This window comes from Desmodus rotundus, chromosome 1 (genome assembly GCF_022682495.2).
Source record: "Desmodus rotundus isolate HL8 chromosome 1, HLdesRot8A.1, whole genome shotgun sequence".
NCBI classification, from domain to species: domain Eukaryota; kingdom Metazoa; phylum Chordata; class Mammalia; order Chiroptera; family Phyllostomidae; genus Desmodus; species Desmodus rotundus.
The window spans coordinates 10300577-10324282 of record NC_071387.1 but is presented as its reverse complement, the minus strand read 5'-3'; the positions used below and the strand labels follow the sequence as shown (position 1 = coordinate 10324282).

General features: G+C 53.5%; 1 protein-coding gene across 1 annotated transcript; it reads left to right on the top strand.

The window, feature by feature from the left end:
• The first annotated feature begins 2117 nt into the window (after positions 1-2117).
• On the top strand, positions 2118-21947 carry PTGS1 (prostaglandin-endoperoxide synthase 1). The gene is made up of 11 exons (XM_024562383.3): positions 2118-2178; positions 2270-2359; positions 8583-8699; positions 9088-9228; positions 9430-9573; positions 11546-11727; positions 11842-11925; positions 13613-13859; positions 15942-16228; positions 19496-19643; positions 20814-21947. Exons 1-11 carry the CDS (start codon positions 2172-2174, stop codon positions 21167-21169), a joined length of 1803 nt encoding a protein of 600 aa, XP_024418151.2. The 5' UTR covers positions 2118-2171; the 3' UTR covers positions 21170-21947.
• Positions 21948-23706: the final 1759 nt, after the last annotated feature.

Here is a 23706-nt window from a genome sequence, read left to right as displayed (position 1 = left end):
GGTGACCCTGTGCTGGGCCCTTCCCCAGGGCTGGGCCAAGGCCAGCCACACCTCTCCCTGGACCCAACTGCATGCTGCACCCCACTGCTGAGTTGGACCAAACACAACAAGTCTGGGTGTGAACTTCACAGCCCCTCCCTGGTTCCTTCCCTGGGGGTTATCACCAGCACCAGGCCAGAACCCCAGGTGCCCTCCTCAAGACCTTTCTTTCCCTGAAGGCTCCTGGCCAATCAGGGCTCACCCAGCCCAGGTACTTCTCTGCCACCGTTTCCCTTGTCCTCCTCTCCCCAACTCCACCATCCTGGCTTTGTCCTATCCCTGGAGGACGGCACGGGTGTCCTGCCTGCCACCTCTCTCTGGCCTCTCCTTCTCTGCCTTCCTCTCGAGATTCCCTGAGCTGGTCACCGAGCCTGGACACAGTGAGGGCTTGATCCCTCCAGGCTGGACCTATTCTCAGAGACCATTTGATATGACTTGTCGTTCAGATGGGGACCAGAGGCCTGGAGAGCTGCAGAGACTTGTCCAGGGTCAAATCACGGAGGAACTGAGACTTAGACTGGGTTCTCCTAACTCCCAGCCTGAGGCTCTTTCTCCCAGTGCCAGGGGCACACAAGCATTTGTGGGTGACTCGGGGTTAAGGAACAAGCAGAAGGTGTAGGCATGGTAATTTGCTGGGCCGCGGGCCCAAAGGGAGGGAGGACCCGGGAGTGAAACATAGAACCTCATTCAAGCATCTTCTCTCCTTTCTTCACCACCACAAAGTCCCCTTCTGTTTGGATAGCTGGGCCCCTGAGTCTTCACCCCGACCCCTTTGACGGATAAGCCATGCCTTGCCCTGTGTGGGTTGTTATCAGGGACTCGGCACCTGCGTGGGTGTTGGAGGGAAAGTCTCAGCCTGTCCCAGTACCCCAGGCCCTCCACCTGCCCCGCCCCCTCCCCAGTCTGCCCTGGCTTGCTCTGATTCCCCGGGGCAGCCGGCTTTTCCCCAGTAGAGCATGGGAACAGCTCGGGGGGGAGACACAGATGGAGCTTCTCACCAGGTCTCACTTCTGCACCCGGTTTGCTTCTCACTCCACACCTAAGGTGGCCAGGGCCCCTGCGCCCTCCTGCTAGGCCTTTCCCGCTGTGGGGCCCACAGTGTGGCTGGGTGTGCTGGGGAAACCGAGGAAAAAACACTGACAGGAGACTCTGAGTGACTTACAATGATTGCGTCCGCCTGATACAGTTGGTTTCCTCAACTATTAAAAAAAAAAAAAAAAAAAGAGGAGCTGGACACTGGGATTCTGTAAAGTCGGCAGGTAGATGTGAGACCAGCTAGAGCAGCAACCCTGGCCAGCCCTAGAATCTGAGTTAGAGCTTTGAAAAACATGCCTCCAGGTAACGGAGCACCTACTATGAGCTTGGTACTGCATCCCGAACTTTGTGTGCATTATCTCATCGCATCTCACAAGAACCCTCCGGGATGATTCTTCTTACCCCCATTCTATAGAGGAGCATACTGAGGGCCAGAGAGAAGGTAAGCACCTGGCCCAGGGAAACACAGCCAGTCCACCGTAGGGTCTGGATTTGAGCGCAGGTCTCCTGGGCTTGGAGCCTGTGCCCTTCGTTTCTGACCTCAGAGGGCAGAGCCCCGCCTGGGGGTGGGGAGGGGTGCCAGTCATTCTCCTGGGGTCTGAGGCTAGGGGGGCTTTCATCCAGGAAGCCCTGTGCAGGCCGGTCGCGCATTGCTCCTTTTCCAGCCCCCTTCCTTCTCTGGGCAGCAGGCTGTGTAGTTCAGACCAGAGGCTTCTACCTACTCAGTCAGCTGCCCGAAGCCCTGGGTGACCTCCGCCTTGCACCTCATCTCTGGGCCCTAGTTTCCTATCTACCAAATGGACACAGGTCTGGCACCACTGGGCTTTGAAAGCTCCAGTGCTTCAAGGATCTCGGGTGAAAAACTGCCTTAGTGGCGATCCTAGAATAATTAATGAAGTGTCCTGGCTGGGACCCAGAGTAGAGGAAGTGAGTGGGTGGTGGCGGAGGTGACCGCTAGCTGGAGAGGTGGGGCCAGGGGATGGGTAGGGAGGGGGCGGGCCAGGCAGGCGGGGCCGGGAGAGCTGCGGCACGGAGCTGGGGACGCACGCGAGGTTCCAGCAGTTTGCACCGGCACCCATCGGCCGCCCCGCAGCAAAATGAACCGTGAGTCCGGCCTGGTGCCCCAGGAACCCTCTTTGCCTCCTCACGGAGCCCTGAACGACAGGTTCAGCCCTTCCTCTCTCTCCCCTCGCAGGGCAGAGTCTTTGGCTCCGGTTCCCGCTTCTCCTGATGCTGTTGTCACCGTCCCCGGTGGTGCTCGTGGACCCCGGGGAGCCCGCGCCAGGTAGGCAGCCCCCTCCCTGCCCTCGGGGAGACCCGGGTCCTGCACCCCCGTCCTGACTCTTCTTCCTCCTCTCCCCTGCGGCCGGCCCAGCTTCACCTTTCTGCTCGCCGTGCCGGGGAGCAAGAGGGGGCCCTCTGAAGACGCCGGGGGAGTGTGGCCCGTGCTGGGGGTCGGGGAGCGGGAGACCACATGGTTCTTTGGGGGAAAGGGCAGACTGGAGTCTCGTGTCAGCTTTGGGAGAAGGGACAGCTCTTCTCCAGCCCCTCACCTGTTCTGGGCCCCCAGCTCCCCAACAACACCGCTGTTTCCTGTGGGGCCCCCTTTCGGAGGAAGCATCCGAAACTATCGCGGGGAAAGCAGGCTCCCTACTTCCTTTTCTCCGGCCTCTAACTTTCGGGGACCATCCGGATTCCCAGACCCGGTGGAGAAGTTCTCCCCTGGCGAGAACCCCGGCATACCACGCAGACCTGGTTTCTTCCCTGGAGGTTTAAATCCTCTCGCATGAGGCCCCCACTGGGCAGATGAGGAAACTGAGGCTCAGAGAGGTGCCGTAACTCCCTCGAGCTCACGCAGCACAAGGTGGGCTCAGGGCTGGAACCCTTGAATCTCTCTGGCTTTAGGCACTTTGCAAGCTCTTCCCAGGAGTCCCCCTCGCTCCGCCCCCGGCCCCCCCCCCACTCCCACCCCACAGTGAACTGGTTTCATCAACCCAAAGATCATGGGAAGTCAGATCCGGTAAAATTCCAGCACCCCTGGCCACGACCATTCGTGTACAATGTACCGAGTGAAGGAATCCAGCTCCTCCCTCAGCCAGCCCCCCTCGTCCAGTTGACTGCTTGTGTGTGTGCACGTGTGTGCACACGTGCAAGGCTGGACGCAGTGTCCCCCACAGACTCCCTGAGAGATCCATCCCTCTCTGGGTCTCCATTTCCCATCTGTAAACCGGGGGTAAGAGAGGTGGGAGTGGGGAGCAGAGTCCGAGCTTCCCGCTGGGATGCTCCAGGGACTCGGGGCTCAGAAGACAGCAGAACGATGTCCGCGTGCTCTGACCAGGTTTCCTGGAGGAGAGGGTTCGAGTGTGTGGCGTTTGGGGAAGCCAGGGCGGGCATGGAGGGGGCTCCAGGCATGGGTGTGGGTATGAGCAAAGGCCTAGTTTGTGGGAAGAAGAGGAGGAAGGCTCATGTGGCCAGCTCTTGACAGTTCACAAAGCCCAGCGGTGGGGGCTCACTTTGGTGCTTGCAGTAGCCCTGGAAGTGTGGTAATCCCATTCTGCAGAGGGGGCTCTGAGGCCCAGCCGGGTGAGCCCAGTTGTCTGAGACTCGGAGAGCAGAGCCAGGCCTGCTCAGGCTGCCCCAGGGAGTAGTCTTGTCAACTCCTGGATCAGCTCAGCATTTCCTCTGAGGCCCCATCCAGGCCCCCGCAGGTCAGCAGGGCTGGCCCGCCAGTCTTCCTGCCTCTGCTCACTAAGGCCCAGTGAGCCATGGTCTATGCCATGTTTTTACCTTTTCTACTTATCTTTATATCATTGTACGTTTTAACAGAATGGGTCCCCCCCCTCCATGCATAAATATCCCCAAAGGTTTGCTTTCTGCTGGTCTTTGGTGGGAGCTGAGACCCAGAGCTGGGAGGAGCTGACAGTCTGATGCAGGAGACAGAGATGCCAACAGGCTGCCATCCAAGGGGAGCAGGGCCATGACCGCAGGGCTCAGGGGAGGGAGCAGTTACTTCTCAAGTGGGAGGAACTGGGGGAGGCTTCTTGGTGACGTAGACCCTGGGGAGGTGGTGAATGGGGGGAAATACCGTGAGCCTTCACTGTGAAACTCCATGAGGGTCTTTCTGCTAGCAGCACAGGAGCTGAAGCCTACGGATCTGAACCGTGGGAAGCAGACGGCAGCATGGGGAGCAGTGGAAGGTGCTGGCTGCCAGGGCCTTTGAATGCAGGGCCTTGGGCTTGATGGTCCCTGTGGAAGTGGGTTGGATGGATGGCTTGGGGGTGAGACTGGAGGCGGACACATCAGGAGGCTGCTGCAAGGGTCAAGGAAAGAATGGAGGACAAGTTGAGTGCAGGGGCAGAAAGTTTGGGCTGTGCTTCCAAGTCTATGAATGAACTGAGGCCCTAGGTGCCTGGGCATCAGGCGTGGAAAGTCTGTATTTGTCCCTGGAGGGGCAGCAAAGGCTGATCCCCCATGACACGAGGGCTGCAGACACACCTGGGGGCAGGTGTCAGGGGAGAATGTTGCTTCTGTCTCTTGTGTGGTGGCAGAGGTGGAGTCCAGGTTGGAGGGCAAGGTTGTTCCAGGGGATCCTTAATGCTCAAGTTCATTTCCTCCAGCTCCTGGACTTGGCTCAGTGCTTTCTCCTTGGCTAGGGATAGGGCACAACCTCGATGTCAGGTGGAGGTCCCTGAGGCCAGCTGACCCTGGCACATGGGGTGGGAACCCAGCCTATGCCAAGGCCTCCCTGCTACTCACTGCTGGCCACCTCCTATCTGCAGTTCCAGCTGGGCCTGTGGCTGCAGACCCAAATGGGGCTTCCTCTCCAGCTGCACTCTACCAGCTGTGGCCCAGCTGTGGGGGCCTGGTGTGGTGGTGCCTGGCCTCTGGCTGCTGACCTGGCAGGGTGTAGGGGCTGGAGCCCAGGTCTGGCTTGTAGGTCTTTTTTTTTTCTCTGTGGCTGCCAAGTCCCTGGAGTTTCTCTAAATATTCTCAGGGGATTTCATTCCATCCTCTTGCCACCTGGCGCCTCTGCACCCTGGAGGATTTGGTGTTCCTCGACTGTGTCCAGAGCCCTGACTCCTGGGCTGGGGGACATTTCCTTGTCCGAATCCACAGAAGGTTCCAGAGCCAGGCTCTCCTGGACAGGCCTTGTCTGTGGGAATGTGTGCCACAGGGGCCTGCTGATCAAGCTCCCCTCTGGGGTGGCCTGAAGACGCAGTGAGGGCAAGTTGTAAGGCGGTCTGCTGATGGGATGGGGAGTCACATCAGTGTGAATCATGGAGAGGGACAGATCGTCTCTGCCCAGACCGGAGAAGAAGGGGGAGTGCAAAAGGATGTCTCCTCAGAGCCATCTGCTCCATCCTCTTCCTGGGATGCACAAAAAAACGAGGTCCAGAGGACGGAAGGGGCTTGCCCAAGGACACAGCGCCAGCAGAGAACAGCTACTCTCTGGCATATCTTTCCCAGCACCTACTTGGTGCCTGGCCCTGTGCTGGGTGTGGGAACTCAAGACACATTGGACTCGGTGCCTGTACCTCCCCAGTTCTCCTTCTTGATGGTCTCTTATACAAGGTGTCCTCCCCTGAGCCCAGAATTGGGCTGGCCTGAAAGCATGCAGGATTTAAGTTAGACTGAAGGGAAGCCTTCTTTAGCTCTGGTTGTGGCAGGGGATGGTGATCCCTCAGGGGTTCTGGTTTCATTCATTTAGGATTTTCCGGTCCACCTCAATGGAAGGGTGACAAATGTACCCACTTGGGATCATTCCCAGCCTATGGATCAAAGTGAATCTTCCTCCCCATTCCCCCCCCCCCCCAAATCTAGGGAGGGGAGAGAAAGGAGTTCAAGTCTTGGCACTGTGACTTTGAAGCAGCAGGCCTGGGGTGGACTCCTGCCTCCTGAGCTTCAGCACATCTCATGTGCGGTAGGGAGTTCTCAGCACCCCCTTCTAGGGAGTGCTGAGAAGGTAAACTTGAGCGGGGAATGGGCAAGACAGCCCAGCCTGGTCAGGCTCACCCCTGGCAAAGTGCCTCCCAGTTTCCTCTCTGCCCACCCTGACACCCTTGGTCCCCAAAGGCAGCTGATGTCCTTGCTGGGGAGAACTTCTCCTGCCCTGGGGCAGCTGGTGTTTATGGAAAGATCCGGGGAGGAGGGATGGAAAGTTGGACAGCCAGCCTGCGGGGAGGAGCCTCAGCTCTCACACTGCCTCTCCTGGCAGGACAGGCATTTTCTGCTCTTGCTACACAGGGCTCTAGGGCTATGCAGGGAGTTTTCAAGCTAGATTCCAAGCCAGTGGCCCTGGGCTGGGAAGATGAAAGCCCTCTTTGGCCAAGCTTGAGGTAGCCTGTTTCCCAGCTTCATTTTATTAATTCTACAAACATCTGTTGAGCTCTGGCCAACCCATCTAGATCTTCTGGGTGGCTGGATCTCTCCAGGACCTGGGCTGAGCTCCAGCTGTGTGCCTGCAAGAGAAAGTTGGGGAAAGTGTGGCCCCTTCTCTTGGGGACTTGTGGTGGAGAAGAGCTGGTTGAGTTGGAACATGGAGCCAGGATGGGAGAGAATAGGAAGATGAAGTGTGGATATTCAGGGGAGGCTGTTGGAGGCAAGACTTGGGCTCAGCCAGGGGGTCAGGTGGACTTGGAGGGAGTTTGTTAGGGAGGAGCAGCAGTCTGAGTAAAGGGAGACGAGCTTTTGACTTTGGGACTGAGGGGCAGGGCTGCCACAGAATGAGTTGGAACAACCTTGTGAACAGTGTCCTAAGCAGGAGGGACCAATGAGGAGAGTTCCATGTCCCTGGGCCTGCTTGGCGTTTCTGGGCCTGCGGTCGTGGGAGGGGGAGGCTGGGTCCTGCCAGGTTCCTGCCCTGGGTCTTGCCTGCGAGTCTGCCTGTGTCAGCCTGATAAGGCCTTTGTCTTTCCTTTCCACTGGCCCCTCCTTCCTATACCCCTGCAGGGGTCACAAAGATGCCAGTGTGGGGGTGGGAGGAGTCGCCAGGTTTTAAGCAAAATTATTTGCATGATTCTTATGATTTGTTTCTTGCTCATGTGTGTGTGGTGTGTGTTGAGGGGAGGTGGTGGGTGGTGGTGCTGAGGCCCTCTCCAAGCTGGGGGCTGGGAGGACCCTGCTGCTCAGGCCTCATGATGTGAAGGGAGGAGGGGTCGGGCCATGCCCAGGGTCATGCCCTCTAATCACAGCACCCTGAGATGACTTCTCAGGCTTCTCCAGCCCTTTGCTATCCTCTTGACCCCCCCCATAATCAGTTGCACACAGAATACAAGTTCCCTGTAACGTTGGCTCTGGGCTCAGATAAGGAAGTGTGTTTGCAGAGGGGAGCCTGGCGTCTTCCTGAGGGAGGCTGGGGAAGGAGGCCTGCCAGGAGCCAGGAGTCCTGGGTCTGTAGGAGGGCCCTGCTCCCTTCTGTGTCCTTGGCCAAAGCTCTACCTCTCTCGGAGCCTCGGTTTCCCTTGCCAAGCATTGAACAAGCATTGGGTGAGCTCTGAGGAGCCTCTGACTTTGCTCCTGAAGAATTGCTGAAGCAATGAAGATTTTAGCAAGGGGACTGTGGTGGGCAAGACCTGGGTTAGACACAGGAGGGACTTCCTGGTGGGGATTTCTCCAGGAACCAGGGGGCTGATGCCAGAGCTCTCTACTCACTGTCTCAGTAGGTTTTCCCAAGCACATGTCTCCTTTCCCTTGGTCCCTGACCTACCTTGAGATCCTAGAGCCTAGACCCACCTCCCTTCTCCACCTCTTGAAACCCTGCCAAGTGGGTGAAAGCTGGGCCTTTGGGAATGAAAGCAGAGACAGCTGAGACTCCCCTCAAACCCACACTTGGTCTGCAGGGTCCTTGGAAACATGTAGCCTTGGACTTGGTGGCTGAGTCTGTGAGGTGGACTGGAAGTGAAGGGATGGGCAGTTGGTCTGGTATGACTTGCTGGGTGACTTGCCTGGGTGTCCCCTTATCTGGCCTCAGTTTCCCCTTCTACAGGGGAACATTATGGTAGCTGCTTGTCCTTCTGTTTTGCAAAAATAGACGGCTGGCGGGCAGTCTCTTCCTCCTACTGTCCAGGTGCCCAGAGGTTGGAGACTGGTCTGGGAGAACCACCCCCATCCTTGCCCATTTCTGAATCTCACAAACCCTGCCCTGGGTACTAGGCTTGGCAGGAAGTGAACATTCTAGAAGCCTGTGGCTGCAGGGTCTTATCAGCTGTTTCCTAGCCTTCGATGCTACAGCCTGGGGCCTGGACTCTTCCCCCTCACCCCCACCCCCCACCTGTTGGTGGCAGCAGGGAGGGAGGGGAGACTTCCTCTGGGGGCCCTGATGTAGGTCACATGCAGACCCAGAGCAGGGCCTAGAAGCAGCAGGGCTGGGGGCTGTCTGCTCAGAGAGGGCCCTTAGGGGAACACTGAAGTCACATGAGTTAGGACAGAGCTGCCACTTGAGTCCATGCCTCTGGCCCCCATGAAAGGCCATCCCGGGGTGGTCTCTGATCTCTGTTTTTCTTCCACAGTGAACCCCTGTTGTTACTTCCCATGCCAGCACCAGGGCATCTGTGTCCGCTTTGGCCTTGACCGCTACCAGTGTGACTGCACCCGCACCGGCTATTCTGGCCCCAACTGCACCATCCGTGAGCTGGGCCTCCAGCCCCGACTCCTTCTATCTTGGGCCTTTCCTGCTTCCTGGGGCTCATCCTCTGAGACCCCCACTTCCTGCCCTCCTTACTGGCCATGGGCCCATTCTCTTTCCTTGCCTGCCTTTGATCTCTGACACCCCTCTGACCTCTGTGGTGAGTCTTCACTGCCCAGCCCCAACCTCCTTCCCTGGCCCCGGCCCCTGTCCTCACACCTGGTTCTGGCTCTGCCACGTGTCACCACTCCCAGGACTCCATCCTTACCCCCGCCCCAGGTGTTCTACCCTGTTCCATCCTGGCCCTGGTTCCCAGTTCCCATCCCCCAGTCTGGCTATGCCCATCCTGCCAGGAGGGCTTGACTGAGTGGCTCCCACCGCCTCTGCAGCTGAGCTGTGGACCTGGCTCCGGAACTCACTGCGGCCCAGCCCCTCTTTCATCCACTTCCTGCTGACACACGGGCGCTGGTTCTGGGAGTTTGTCAATGCCACTTTCATCCGAGACGCGCTCATGCGCCTGGTACTCACAGGTGGGTGGAGACAAGCCTCCCCACCCCCCAATCCTGGGGAGCAAGAAATCCTGCTGGTTCTTGGAGTTCTTGGCATCTGATAAGGGCAGCGGGTGGGGAGACTCTATGATGCCAGATTAAACAAGTCCAACCCAAGAGGGGGCAAAGGGGGGTGTGACGGAGGTGGGAACTCCCTGGTCACCATTGTCTTTGCCTTTACAGTGCGTTCCAGCCTTATCCCCAGCCCCCCCACCTATAACTTAGCACACGACTACATCAGCTGGGAGTCCTTCTCCAACGTGAGCTATTACACTCGAGTTCTGCCCTCTGTGCCCCAAGACTGCCCCACCCCCATGGGGACCAAAGGTAATGGAGGCAGGGTCAGGGGCTGGGGATCACAGGAGATGCTCAGCTCTCCTCTTTGAGAAAAAGCAGGAAGAAGAGGGGTCGTTGACCCATTTCAGAGCTAGGTGGACCAAGGCAAGACATGTGACAGAACCAGGGACGAGGACAGGGCTGGAGAATGAGGACAGGAGAGGGTGGTGGACGGCCTCGCCTGAGGTCACCTAGGAAGTCAGTGGCAGAGTCAGATGAGTGTTCCCACGTTTCCAGGTGCCTCTTTGCCTGCACCTTGTCCACTGAAAGGAGGGGGGAGGGGAATCCTGCTGGAATGGAAGTGACTTAAAAGTTTAAATGTAGGCAGGAAGTAATAGTGTGCTTTTTATTTGGTTCTTCACTAATGTAAATAGCTTTACATGCTTCATCGGTGCAGTTTACATATAAAGTCAGATTTGTTTTTAGTTGCACAAACCCCACTCGGTCTCACTGCCAGGGGTCTTTCTCCTAACTAAGGCCTTCTTCCTACTCCACTCCTGACCGTCCAAAACCTGAGAGTTTACCCAGTTCGGAGCCATCATTTCTGCTTCAAGAACAGAGAGGACAAGAGAGGCATCTGTCCGTCACTGCCATCACATCAGTTCCCACCACATGGTGTTGCTGTTGAGCCCTGGTCCTGCGCAGCCCCAGAGTTGTGTGCTTTCCCAGGTTGAAAGCGTGCAAACGTACAGATATCCTTACTTGGGCCCCAAGGGCACTATGCTGATGGTTTGCACTTATGTGTAACTACTATTCCCCAGGCATGACCATTCTGCCAGAATAGCTGGGCCTCGCAGGGCTTCTTGGCTATGTCACCTCTTCGCTGGTACCTGGTCCATGTTCCCTCTTGGGAGTGCTTGATATCCTTGCCTGCTAGAGGAAACCAGTCAGCCATTTCCATCCAAAGAGTCGGTCCACTGGTCTTGAACTTTCAACACTGGGCCTCACATGAGGGGTTATGAAAGGATGCCTTTACCAGAACACAGAAATTCAATCATTTTTGTGAGGGCATGGGGCACCAACCCATCTGATTTTGAGGTAATTAAGGAATTTATCTACATTTATCCTCATAATGACAGACACGTGCTTCAAGGTGACTTGTTATCTTTACCCCAGACAGAGAAAGAATGGCATCATTTAAAATATGTTGGCAAACTCCAGCCTGCGGGCCAAATCCAGCCCAACCCCTGTTTGGTAAATAAAGCTTAAGTGGAGCACGGTCACACTCACTAAGTGTGTCTGTGGCTGCTTTCTGCTACAAGAGCAAAGCTGAGTGGGTGTGACAGAGGCCTTATGCTAGCACAACCTTGCATAATGACTACCTGGACTTCTAGGGGACAAGTTTGCTGACCCTTGGTTTATAAGATCCCACCTCACCATTCTCTGTCATGCCTACATTATCTCATGCATGCCTCCAACCCATGCATCAAACAGGTTTCATTTGCCCTAGTTTAGAGATGAGCACGTCAAGGTTCAGACAGAAGAAACGACTTCCCTGTGCTCACATGGTTTGTGAACGTCTTAGCTCATTTCAGACACAGGGCTGGGAAGTCCAAGTTCTTTTGTTTCTTTGTTTTTTCTTTCTTTTTTCTTTTTCATGATCTTTTTCACAGTTGCAAACATACACAAAGTTAAGAGGGAAGTAAAATGATCTCATATGCATCCATCTTCCAGTTTCAAGACTTGTCTGCAATTTGCCGATCTTATTTCATTTATCTTCTCTCACCTTATTTTTTTATGGGGTATTGAAAAACAAATTCCAGATATCATGCCACTTCACCCAGATATACTTCTAGGGTCTTTTGGTAGAGGAAGTGCAGGGGCCATCTGGTGGGAGGGAGGTGGTCCTGTAGAAAGTGCCCTGGGCTTCCTGCACGGACCAGTCTGGTCTGAGGAGCCCAGCAGCCCTGGGGGAAGATGCAGAGAGGACACAGCTACCGTTCCTTCCCACGGACCCAACCAGGGAAGAAGCAGCTACCAGATGCCCAGCTCCTGAGCCGCCGCTTCCTGCTCAGGAGGAAGTTCATACCTGACCCCCAAGGCACCAACCTCATGTTCGCCTTCTTTGCACAACACTTCACCCACCAGTTCTTCAAAACTTCTGGCAAGATGGGTCCTGGCTTTACCAAGGCTTTGGGTCATGGGGTGAGTACCTAGGAGGGGCTCAGGGCTTCTCTGGACATAACCTGGCACATGCACATTGTCGGCAGTCGGGTAGGACCTCCTGATAATCTGAGTGGACCCTCTCTCTGTACTCAGGTAGACCTCGGCCATATTTATGGAGACAATCTGGACCGTCAGTATCAGCTGCGACTCTTTAAGGATGGGAAACTCAAGTACCAGGTAGTGCTGGACATGGGGATGGTGCTTTAGGAAGGGCCTTCCACTGAGGTCTTCCCTGGCAGAGGCTGTTGGGGGCCCTGGTGGGTGTCCTGAGAGGGCCAGCTGCAGGAGCTGGTGGGAGAGGAAGAGAGACAATAAACCCTAGGAGAAGATGCCAGGCCAGAGATGCAGACAAGGAACAAAAAAAATGGCCTCTCACGCTGTCCTGGAGATAGATTGTAGGGCTCGATAGAAGATGGGCATTTCCAGTTTGCCTTTGTTCATTTAATTTTGCCACCACGTGACCTGGGCACCTGATGTGCCCGGCACTGGTTATGGAACAGTGACTGTGATAACTATGGGCCCTGCCCCCAGGGAAGTCACGGCCGCTCAGCGGCCACAGACGCAAACACTAGGATGTCAGTTCCATGAGGTCTTTTTGTCCAATAAAAATGTGATGTGAACCACAGATGTAATTAGAACTGTTCTAGTGGCCACATTAAAAGAGGTAAAAAGAAACATGTAAAATTGATTTTAATGATACATTTCATTTAACCCCATGTATGTCCAGAATATCATTTCAATGTGAAATGAATACCAAAATTATTAACAAAATATCTCACATTCTTTTTTAATGCTAAATCTTAGAAATTGGATATGTATTTTACATTCATAGCATGTCTCAATTTGGCTGCCAGATTTTCACTGGGGATGTCTCATCTGTATTTAGATTTCATAAAATCTACAGTTGAAAAAGTAGATCCACACGCCCTAGTTGTTCTAAGTGCACATAAAGATTTTCCAAAATTTAAATCCAAATTAGGTAAAATAAAAAATTCAGTTCTTCATGCACGCCAGCCGCATTTCTAAGGCTTGGCAGCTACACGTGGAGTGGCTACCATATTGGGCCATGAAAATCTGAACAAACGAAAACCAAACTAAAAAGAAGTTCACAGCTGAATCTTTAAGGCTAAGAATGGTACTCAGCACATAGTATATATTTATTAAGTGAATGAAGAAACTGCCATGTAATTGATCACACTTTTGATAGCTGCCACCAAGGGAGAAGCTTTGAGAGGGCTCTCAGGACGGGGAAGTCTTCCCTAGGGGGTTTAGTCTTCCCTGCGGGGTTACGACTACACCAAGAGTCACGGGAAGTTTGAGGAGGACACAGGGATAGTCAGAAGGGAAAGGGCTGCAGGTTAGCATGTGCCAAGGCCTGGAGAAGGACTCGGAGGGAGTGAAGTAAGGAAGGTGCTCCCAGACACCTGAATGGTGGTGGGTGAGGGTAGAGACAGCTGTGGGCTGTGCTAAGTATTTCTGATTCTTGCCAAGAGCAGAGAGAGGACTTGGAAGGGGTTTAAGCCAGGGTGTGGTGTGAGATGTGGATTTTTTTAAAGGGCTGCTCTGGCTGCAGTGCTGAGAAAGGACTGCCTAGGGGGCAGGAGGAAGAGTAGGGGTGGCTTAGAGAGCAGACAGGGTGGAAGAGGATGGCAGGTTGGCAGCTGATGGTGGTGGTGGGGACAGGGGGAAAGGGACCTATTTTAGGAGAGATTTAGGAGGTAGAATCAACAGGTCTTGGTTAGGGAGGACAGGCAGGTACCCTGTGTGACACGGGCAGCTTTAAGCAGGAGCAGGAGGGTGTCAGTTGTGGTAGGTGCAGGCGCCCTGCCCCATCCCCAGGTTGCCAGGTGGCCCTATCCTTCAGATGCTGGACGGAGAGATGTACCCACCGTCGGTGGAAGAGGCGCCTGTGTTGATGCACTACCCACAGGGCGTTCCGCCCCAGAGCCAGATGGCCGTGGGCCAGGAGGTGTTTGGCCTGCTTCCCGGGCTCATGCTCTATGCCACGCTTTGGCTGCGTGAGCACAACCGCGTGTGTGACCTGCTGAAGGCCGAGCACCCCACCTGGGGAGACGAGCAGCTCTTCCAGACAGCCCGTCTCATCCTTATCGGTGAGGACTCCAAACCTGCCCTGTCCTGAAAGGTCGTCCCCTCTGTCCTGAGAAGCTGGGGGTGGAGGGCTTGGGGACAGAGAGCTGGGATTAGAATCCTAGATCTCGTACTTACTAGCTATGAGACCCACAGCAGGCCCCTTCCTCTCTGGGAGCCTCAGTTTCCAAACCTGGGCATTGGGGATAATGGTGGTTGTGTGGACTTGTTGCTGTCAGGGAGGGGAAACACCCCACTCACAGTAGGCCCTCAGAAAATGACATGGATGGTTGTGATGGCCGACTATTAGATGTGTGACTTGCAGCCAGTTTCATCAGCCCCCCCCAAACCTCAGTTTCCCAACTGTACTGCACCCAGATGCACACAGTGACACCCCCAGCAAGTGCGGGTCAAACCCCCGCTTCTCCAGCCTTCAGAAATCCTCACGTTTCCTGCCTTGCATGTATGTGCCTTCCTGGAGTTTGGTAGCTTGTAGGTGACTCAGGGACAGAATATTTTTGTGTCCCCTACGGGGGCGAGTCTGCAGTGGAAAATGTCAGATGGTTTCCTGCCGAGGAGCTTGGCTTCTTATACCCCTCCAGGCCGAGTTCGCTCTGAATCACCCGTAACCCCCTTCCCCCACCGCTTGGTTCCCTGGGCATGGCTGTCCCAGATATAGTGCCTGATTCGATGGAGCCTGGAAGAGCCAGGCACTGGGAGTAGGTACAGCTTAAGGAAGAAGGAGGGGCTGGTTCTGAAGTGCCAGCATTGCAGAGACCTTGACCAGAGAGGGCATGTTTGTGGCTGGAGGCTGCCCAGCATACTGACTGGTGGTAAAGCTGTGGCCAAACCATGACCAAAGGGGATGAAGCTGTGTATCCAGCACCTCATTTAACCCTTCCCGAAAACCTTATGAACCAGATGTGATTACTCTTGTGAAAAATAAGGTTCAGAGAGGTCAAGGGAATTCTCCAAGACCCCTCAGCAGAGGAAGACTTGAACCAGATCTGGCTGTCACCGAGGTCTGTGCTGTCTCTGCCACATTACAAGGGGAGCTCATTCGTGAGTGGGGCAGGGTTGCAAGCCTTAGTCTGATCTTTTGTGAACACACGGGTGTGGGGAGGCCATTCTCCCCTCACACCTGCACGTGGTGCTCCTGCTTCTCGCCCACGTGAGCTGACTCCCTATTGTGCCAGGCCCTGTGCCATGCAGGTTAGATGCTTTTGTTCTCTACGCCTCCCCAGGACCCTGTGAATATTACTGTACTGATGTTATTATACCACACATTTCACAGGTCCAGCAGGTGAAGTTCAGAGACTAGGTAACTGGGCCCCAGCGCAGGTGGCTAGAAATGGTGAGGCCAGGATTTGGACCCAGCCCTGCCTACTGCAAATCCAATGGGTCCAGATCAATTCGCCAAATGCCCATTTGTCTAATGGCTAATTGGCCAAAATAGCCGTTTCTTTTAACACCTAGGTGACCGGTTTTCATTCTGTTATGGAATGTTCAATTTGTTTTTTCCCTGGCTCTTTGCTTTGTAACTGGTTACTGAGGGAGCAGAGGAAGCTCTGTGTGCAGGAATTCTGATATGTAAGACCGTGTAAGGAATGTATTTGGGACTAGAGTCACCTTCTGCCCTCAGTGTCCCTCTCTTGCTGCTGCAGCTTTGTTCAGAGGGGTCTCCTCCAAATCCTCCTCCCCTCCCCCACTCCCCTTACAAGCACCCCAAGCGCCCTCACTAAGTTAACCTCTGCTTTCCCATCTTCTGTGGCCTCTCCGACTTCCTTTATTGGGCTGTGGGAGGGCAGTCACTCCAGGGTCCCAGAACTAGCTCTCAGACACTTCTTGTGCATGTCCGGGTTAGCTAGACCCATGGCCTCCCTTTGGAATGCAGAAGCCGCTGGCGGTTCTTATCTTGGGACATCAGTCCATCCAGAGACAGAAAGTCCCATTTCCACACCCTGAACCAAAAAGGCAAGTAAATGTAGCCAAATGAAACTAAACAACAATAACAGCAATACAGGAGCAAAAAGCAAGCGCTCTTCATGAACTGGCCTGCCCAAGCCGGTGGCTGACTCACTGCGCTCCACTGACCTTTCTCCCAGGGGAGACCATCAAGATTGTGATTGAGGAGTATGTGCAGCAGCTGAGTGGCTACTTCCTGCAGCTCAAGTTCAACCCAGAGCTGCTGTTTGGCGCCCAGTTCCAGTACCGCAACCGCATCGCCATGGAGTTCAACCAGCTCTACCACTGGCACCCACTCATGCCTGACTCCTTCAAGGTGGGCTCCCAGGTCTACAGCTACGAGCAGTTCCTGTTCAACACCTCCATGCTCGTGGACTACGGGGTCGAGGCCCTGGTGGACGCTTTCTCTCGCCAGAGCGCTGGTCGGGTAAGCCCCGGAGGAGCCTTGGTGAGGCCAGGGGGACTCTGGGACCCTATATACCTGGATCCAAATCCCAGTTTTCTTTTATGAAAAGTGGGGTCAGTGTCACCCCTGCAGGACAGCTGTGAGTGTGCCTGCGTTCATTCTCTTGCCCTTTTGTTTGCCTGGGAGTACCAGGTGTTGCTCCAGCTACAGGGGATGCAGTGGTGACCTAGATCAGTGTGGTTCCTCGGTGCTTGTCCTTTTGGTGCTTAACTTTGGAAAAGAAAATGGTCATATGACAGCTAACATCATCTGAGCACTTGTTACCTGTCAGGCCCTGGGCCAAGTGATTCTCTGATGTGAATTATTATTATTATTATTTTTTAAAAAAAGCATGTTAGGAACTACAATCCACAAAAACCCTCTGAGTCCACAGTGCTCCAGGGACTTGGAGTGGGGCTTCTGAGCCAGAGGTGGGGACTGCGGACAAGTGATGTTTGAGCAGAGACCCGAGGGCTGGATAGGCACCTCCCAGGGAAAGAGGTAGTGTTGATAGCAGGGGTGATTGCTTTCCGGATGGAGGGGACAAGGGCACAGCGATCCGAGGACCAGGAGGACATTTGGGGCATGGTAGTGCATGTGAAGGTGCCCGCACGTACTAGGTCTTCATTAAATCAGAGGCCACTGTTACGGGCTGAATGTCCTCCCCACCAAGTCCTATGTTGAGAGTCTGAACCCCTAGCACCTCAGAGTGTGGCTGTATTTGGACACAGGGTCTTTAAAGAGGGCATTAAGTTTAAATGGGACCATTGGGTGGGCCCTGGTCTGACTGGTGTCCTTAAGAGAAGAGGTGTGCACAGGGGGAAGGCATAGGGAGAAGACGGCCATCTCCCAGCCTTGGAATGAAACCAACCCTGTGGATACCTTGACCTTGGACTTCGAGCCTCCAGAACTGTGAGGAAATAAATGTCTGTTGTTGAAGCTGCCCAGTTGGTGGCACTCTGGTATGGCCACCCTAGCAAACTATTATAGCCTTTCCCCCCGGAATTCCTAGCCAGCTTCCTCCTAAATCTCCTTGTCCCCATGTCTGAAAGCTCCCACGTCCTTCACTGTAGCTCCCCCACCCACACACACGTTGCTCTCTAATCCTTGTCCCTAAGCCCTATCACGAAGTTGTGGCACCATGTGGATTTACGTTTCCTCCTGGTAATTTGACTGAAATTAGCATATGCTGCCGCCAGTGGGCAGCTGCTGGCTGCTTTATGGCCTCTCTTCTCTGTGAGGACACAGCCACACACGGAGACAATAGCTCTTGTGTGGAGCTTCGTGGTTTCCAAGGAATTTTTAAGGAATGACCGTGATGACATGTGTGAAAAGTCCTGCTGTGTTCTGGCACAGGGCAGAAGTGTGCCAACTCTCGGGACATTGAAGAGAGTGTGGGAAGTGATAAAACCAGGCTCCTTCGATAATTGCCACACAAAGCTACATCTTGCGGTTACCACAGGATAACTGCTTTGCATGGTTTATCTCGCTTATTTCACAACCATATCAGGTGGACACTCTTTCCGCCCCCGTTTTGCATAGGAAGAGACTGAGACTAGCTTCAGTAATCTGCCCAAGGTCCCTGTATGAGTTTCCCAGGGCTGCAAAAGGACCACAAACTAGGTGGCTTTAAACAGCAGAAATTTGTTCTTTCATAGTTCTGGAGGCTAGACATCCAAAATCAAGGTGTCAGCGGAGCCATGCTCTCCCTGAAGGCTCCAGGGGAGACCCTGCTCCCTGCCTGTCTCTCAGCTTCTGGTGGCTGCTGGCAAGCCTTGGTGTTCCTTGGTTTGTAAAAGAATTACCGCTCCAACTTGGTGTTCTCCCTGTGTCCCTGGTTTTTCTTTTTATCAGGACATCAGTCAGCCTCCTAGAGTATAACCTCTTACATACATCTAGTGCCAAATAAGGTCACATTCTTCATGGTTCTGGGCGTTAGAACTTAAACATATCTTTTTGGGGCACCAAGTCAACCACAATGGCCCCATGGGTTAAATGGTCGGGCTGAGATCCGTGCCGGCTGCTGCTAGCTTTGGTCCAAGGTGTGTGGTTTCACCCAAATATGCTCTTCCTCTTTCCCATCCAGTTATACTCGTTTGACCCAAACAGAACTCCTTCCTAAGCATTAACATTATCAATTCATCTTGAACAACAGAGCTTTCTTTAGACCAATGCTCCTTAATATTTACGAATCAGATTTTTTTTCTGGAGCCTTCTTTACCTCACCAGGTTACCTGGACTTCGAACCCTTATGGTCCCTCCCTTCACAGGATACCATGTTACCCTACTGGTCTTGAAGGTAAACTCCAAAGTTAGTTAGGCTAAATTTGTTTATATATCATAGTTTTCATGGCAAGGTTTCAGCTCTGCCCTTGCTGGCTTATGACCATTGTCCTCCCAGAGGCTTGGTAGAAGGAAGAAGAAATAGCCCTAGTCACCTGTGTTCCCGTGAGTGGATTTATCTGGTCTGGAAGGAGCGACTTGATATGCTGTCCTCCTGCCTGCTAGCCCCGAGGCCTAGTGGCGGCTGGTCTCCAGGACTCACTTTTTCATGCTGGGTGCTTGGCAAATCTGGCTGCATCTCAATACTATGACACGGGATGGGAAGCAATAGAAATAGGTTCCCTGGCAGAATTCCTTAAAAGATGAAACATCCCTGCTTCTCCTAGATAATGACTGTTGTAGCCTAGATAGGGACTGATTCAGAGAGTGACAGACACGTCAGTTCTGTCAGGTATAATTTTAAAACTATCTTAGGAAAGCCCTAATGTTTTGGCCTCTGGAGTTAATATTCGTCCATCCTGCTGTGGCTAACCCTTGCCAGCTCGGAGAGCCTTCTGTCCCGCCAAATTTCACTTCCAGAGCGGGACTGCCTGTCCCCTCTGCTTGAGCTCTTGGCTGTGGCAATACTGGCCATCTCTTCTGCAAAGTCTTAGGTGCTGAACCTAGTAGTTCCAGAACCTTCCTTAAGAAGAAGTTGGGAGTTCCCACCTAAATTCAGAGGGTTGTAGAGTTACTGCAGTGGTCTCCCTAGCCCACTCAACATTTTAAAGATGAGGAAGCTGAGACTCACAGGGGTTGCTGAGAAGGCACGGCAGTGGGCAGACCCGGCACCAGGTTCCCAGCACGGTGAGGGCAGAGTTGGGCCATGCTCTCCGTCCCAGCTCAGGGAGGACTCCCGGCCTGAAGTTGTTTTCGAGGATGCTCTGGCCAGGCTCTCAGGCCACAGCTGTGTTTATCTCTTGGCAGATCGGTGGGGGTAGGAACATAGACCAGCACATCCTGCACGTGGCTGTGGGCGTCATCCAAGAATCCCGAGAGCTGCGGCTGCAGCCCTTCAATGAGTACCGCAAGAGGTTCGGCATGAAGCCCTACACCTCCTTCCAGGAGTTCACAGGTGAGCAGCTGTTTCCTGGACACGGTCCCTGCCCTCGGTGGACTTGCACTGAAGCGGGGGAAGACATCGAGGAAACATGCGGTCAGCACTGTGACTGGGATTACAGGGGGTGTGGATGGCAAATAACCCCAATGAGGGAAAGAAGGGGGCTTCTGGGTATGAAGGATAAATAAGGATTTTCTGGGTAAAAAATAGAGGGAAGAGCATTCTAGGGAAAGGAACAGAGAGTGAACAGCACAGAGGTCACGAGCAATGAGTGTACTAGGGAGAACAGTTGTGTGTGTGGCTGGAGCAAGGAGCTTCTGTGGGGGGGGCAGGGGTAGGGATGGGAGGTTGGGGCCAAATTGTATAGAATCTTGGATCACATGCTAAGGATTTTGGGGTTTATTCTGTCTAGTGGATCCTAAATACCCATTTGTGGACTAGTACCTAAGAATTGCTTAAAAAACTGATTAAAAATACCAAATCCTAGATGTCTCTCTAAGATTCTGGTTCAGTAGGCCTGGGGGTGCCCAAGACTCTGTGTGTGTGTGTATGTTATTGTTGTCGCTCATCCACAGCTGTTGGGCAGCCCAATTTGGGAACCCTTGTCACAGACAATGGGGAGCCACTGAAGGGTTTTGACAAGGGTGTAACATGACCTGTGACTATGCACTAGTGCCCTGTGGAGGGTGGATTTGGGGAAACAAGCAGGGAAGTTCAATGTCCATCTCCTGTGACAGTCCAGAGAGGCAGAAATAACTCAATCACTCAGTCTGTCTCTGTGAGTGCGGGCAAGTTACACTACATCTCTGAACTCCAGTAGGATGCAGGCTCTTAGACCAGGATAAGGCCTTAATTCTGCCTATGAAGGAAACAAGATGGGTAGCTTCTCCCTGCTGTAATGATCAGGTAATTAGGGCACAGAGAAGTAAGATGAGTTGCTCAAGGTCACACTGTTTGGTGGCCGATCCAGGCCCTTGATGTCATCTTCGGTAGCCAATTCCTTCTCGGATACAGCCCTGGAGAAGGATCAGCCAGCCAGGCCAGATTTTAGGGCATCTGCTCAGACTGTTCTTCTGAAGTCCCTTATTTTCCCCAGAGAAAGGTGGACCTAGAAGTCCCCTCCCACCCCAGATTAACCTTAATGGAAGGCATCGTGATACTGACTCTAGCTTCTCCCCCTTGTAGGAGAGACGGAGATGGCAGCTGAGTTGGAGGAGCTATATGGAGACATCGATGCTTTGGAGTTCTACCCAGGACTGCTTCTTGAGAAGTGCCATCCAAACTCCATCTTTGGGGAGAGTATGATAGAGATTGGGGCTCCCTTTTCTCTCAAGGGCCTCTTAGGGAATCCCATCTGTTCTCCAGAGTACTGGAAGTCGAGCACATTTGGTGGCGAGATGGGCTTCAACATTGTCAAGACGGCCACACTGAAGAAGCTGGTTTGCCTCAACTCTAAGACTTGTCCCTATGTCTCCTTCCGTGTACCCGACCCCCACCAGGACAATGGAGCTGGTGTGGAACGGCCGTCCACAGAGCTCTGAGGGGGCAGGGCGGCAGCGTTCCGGAGGGTGGAGCTTTGCGCTTGTCTTTCCAGAATGCTGAGGCCAGGGTTAATTGTCTTAAACGTCAGGTTTCTAGTATGGCACAGAGAGGATCAGGGTTGACATTTAGAACTTTGTGTTTTTCATAAATTATCTGGAATATTGTGGTCTTGTCATCCTAGAATCCTGAATTCCTGGTTAACCATCCAGAATGTTTGAAGTGGTTCTCACTGGCATGCCAGAAAACTGGGTTCCTGGTTGACAACCTAGAATGTCAGATTTCTGGTTGACTTGGAATATAGGTGTTCTAGAATGTGGAGCTCCTGATGAAACCATGTAGAAAGTTAGGAGCTCTTACTTTGCATTCTAGAATTCTGGGGAACCCCTGCAAAGAATGTTGACTTTCTGATTGCCGATTCAGAATGTTCTGTTCCTGGTTGCTGATTCAAAATAGTGGCTGGTATGCTAGATCAGTCCTGGTCTGAACGTCTAGAATGGTGATTTGATTCATTTTCCTGTTCGGGGAGACATTCACAGAGCAGGAGAATCTAATGTCTAATAAGAACGCATTGCCTGAATCTGCTCCTGCACTGAGGGAGCAAGGAGGTGGGTGTTCTTTTTTGGACCCCCAACTTAGACCCTGTTTTGAGGATATAGAGAGAAGAGGTGGACTTTCTCCAGGCCACTGGTTGGAAGCCACCAGAGCCCTGTCTCCATCCAGGTCTTGACTCATGGCAGCTGTTTCTCATGACATGAATAAAATTCATTTTCCAAATTGCCTGCTGTGTATCTTTGGATCCCATCCCCCAGAAGCAGAGGCAACACTGAAGTGACCTTTCTCCTAGCCATAAGCCAGACGTGCTAAAGGTTGCAGCATAGGACTTTCCACTGGGGCCCGTCACTGTCTAGATCTTCTACTACCAATGCATCATTTACCCTGTGGTTTAGGCATCACCCCCTCCAGGCTGCCCTGCTAAAACTCACAACTCCCCAGTCCCAGGAGATGTAGCAATCAGCTCCCACTGCCTGATGAAAACAGCTTCCTCCCTTACAGAGCGGTCAGTAGAGATGGGGGGCATCTGGGGAGAAAAGCGCTCACTGGGTGCCAGTTTCATCCATTTAATTCTCAAGAAGGAAGTGATCTAAAAACCTCATTTCAAAACTGAGGGAGCAGGGACTCGGGCTGGTCATGGGACAGGCCCCCACAGGTGCCAGAGTCAGGTTGGGACTCAGGACTGGCTGAACCTAGAGCTGTGCTACTGTCCCACACTCCCACCCCAGCCCCCATCCAGCTTCCCCTTGCTTCCTGCTTTGGCCTCAGTTCTAGGCTTGATCTCATCTATCTGGCTCAGGGTCAAAGGCAGAAGGTGGGGTGTAGCCTCCAATTGCTTGCATGCTATTCATTCAATCACATTTATTTTCTGGACTGTTTACTACATGCCGGTTATTGTCATGGACTGAGGGCTACTAGAGCGATCCAGACAGACATGGGTTCTGCCGGTACGGAGCTCACATTCCAGCGGGGGTGGAGAGACAATAAATAAGAAAGTAAGTGTGATCTCCCTTCTAACTCACTCGCCTCTGCCCTGCACTGCTTGACCCCTGAGCACTCAGACCCTGTCCACAGCCACACAGAACCCCGTGGCCAGCAAAGAGAGAGGAGAGGTCAGACAGGTAAGGTAAGAAGTTGAGGAAGGTCCTTCATGCTCTACAGTCTGGGCTTTAGAGATGCCCGGGGAGAACAATGGCCCAAGAACAATGGGGGAAACTGGGGTCCAAGCTGAGGGTCTTTGGGGCTGGGCCTCCTGCCTTATCATCCAGAAAGCCCTTGTTTCTCTTGCGTTGGCTGGAGCTGTCTCCACTCCCTTCTGGCCCTGGTGAATGCAGAGGATGCAATCTTCCCCTGCTTCCCCACTTGCTCTGATCCAGAAGGATCCTTAGGGTGTTGGACAGTGGGCATGAAGGGCTGTGTCTTGTCTTACCAGCCTGCATCTATTTCCCCTCTTCTGCTAATACCCCTGCTTTGCCTGAGAATCCACCCCTCTTATTAATTTCAGTCTTGGTGGCTCCATTGGTGACCCTCTCCTGGCTGAAGGGTGGGCCTGTGAATCAATCCTGGCCCCTCTCCTGGGCATGGCCCCAAGTGGAGTTGCATGGGGATTGAGATGCCCAATTCTGACTCCTCCCCACAGCCAGGCTCTGCAAAGCCTGTCCGATAGTTCCTGCTTCCAAGACCTCCAGGGAATCCTGAACCTCAAGACCTTAACTTTTCCATTCATCCTTGAGGCTGCTCCTTGAATCCGTTTTTCACTGAAACTGGTCAGAGCTAAGGTCTGTTGCTTGCAACCAAGCTTTAATGGCTGCTGGCGCTGGAAGTCAGAGCACTATGATGGCTCTGGAAGGAATTTTAATTAAAGGAGACAAAATCATACTAGTGTTTTAGAAAGCAGGACGAGAGCAGAGCGGGAAGAACCAGAGGCCGGTAAAATGGAGAGGAGGCCGTGGCCGTGGTCCAGCTGAAATCAATGGCAGCAGGG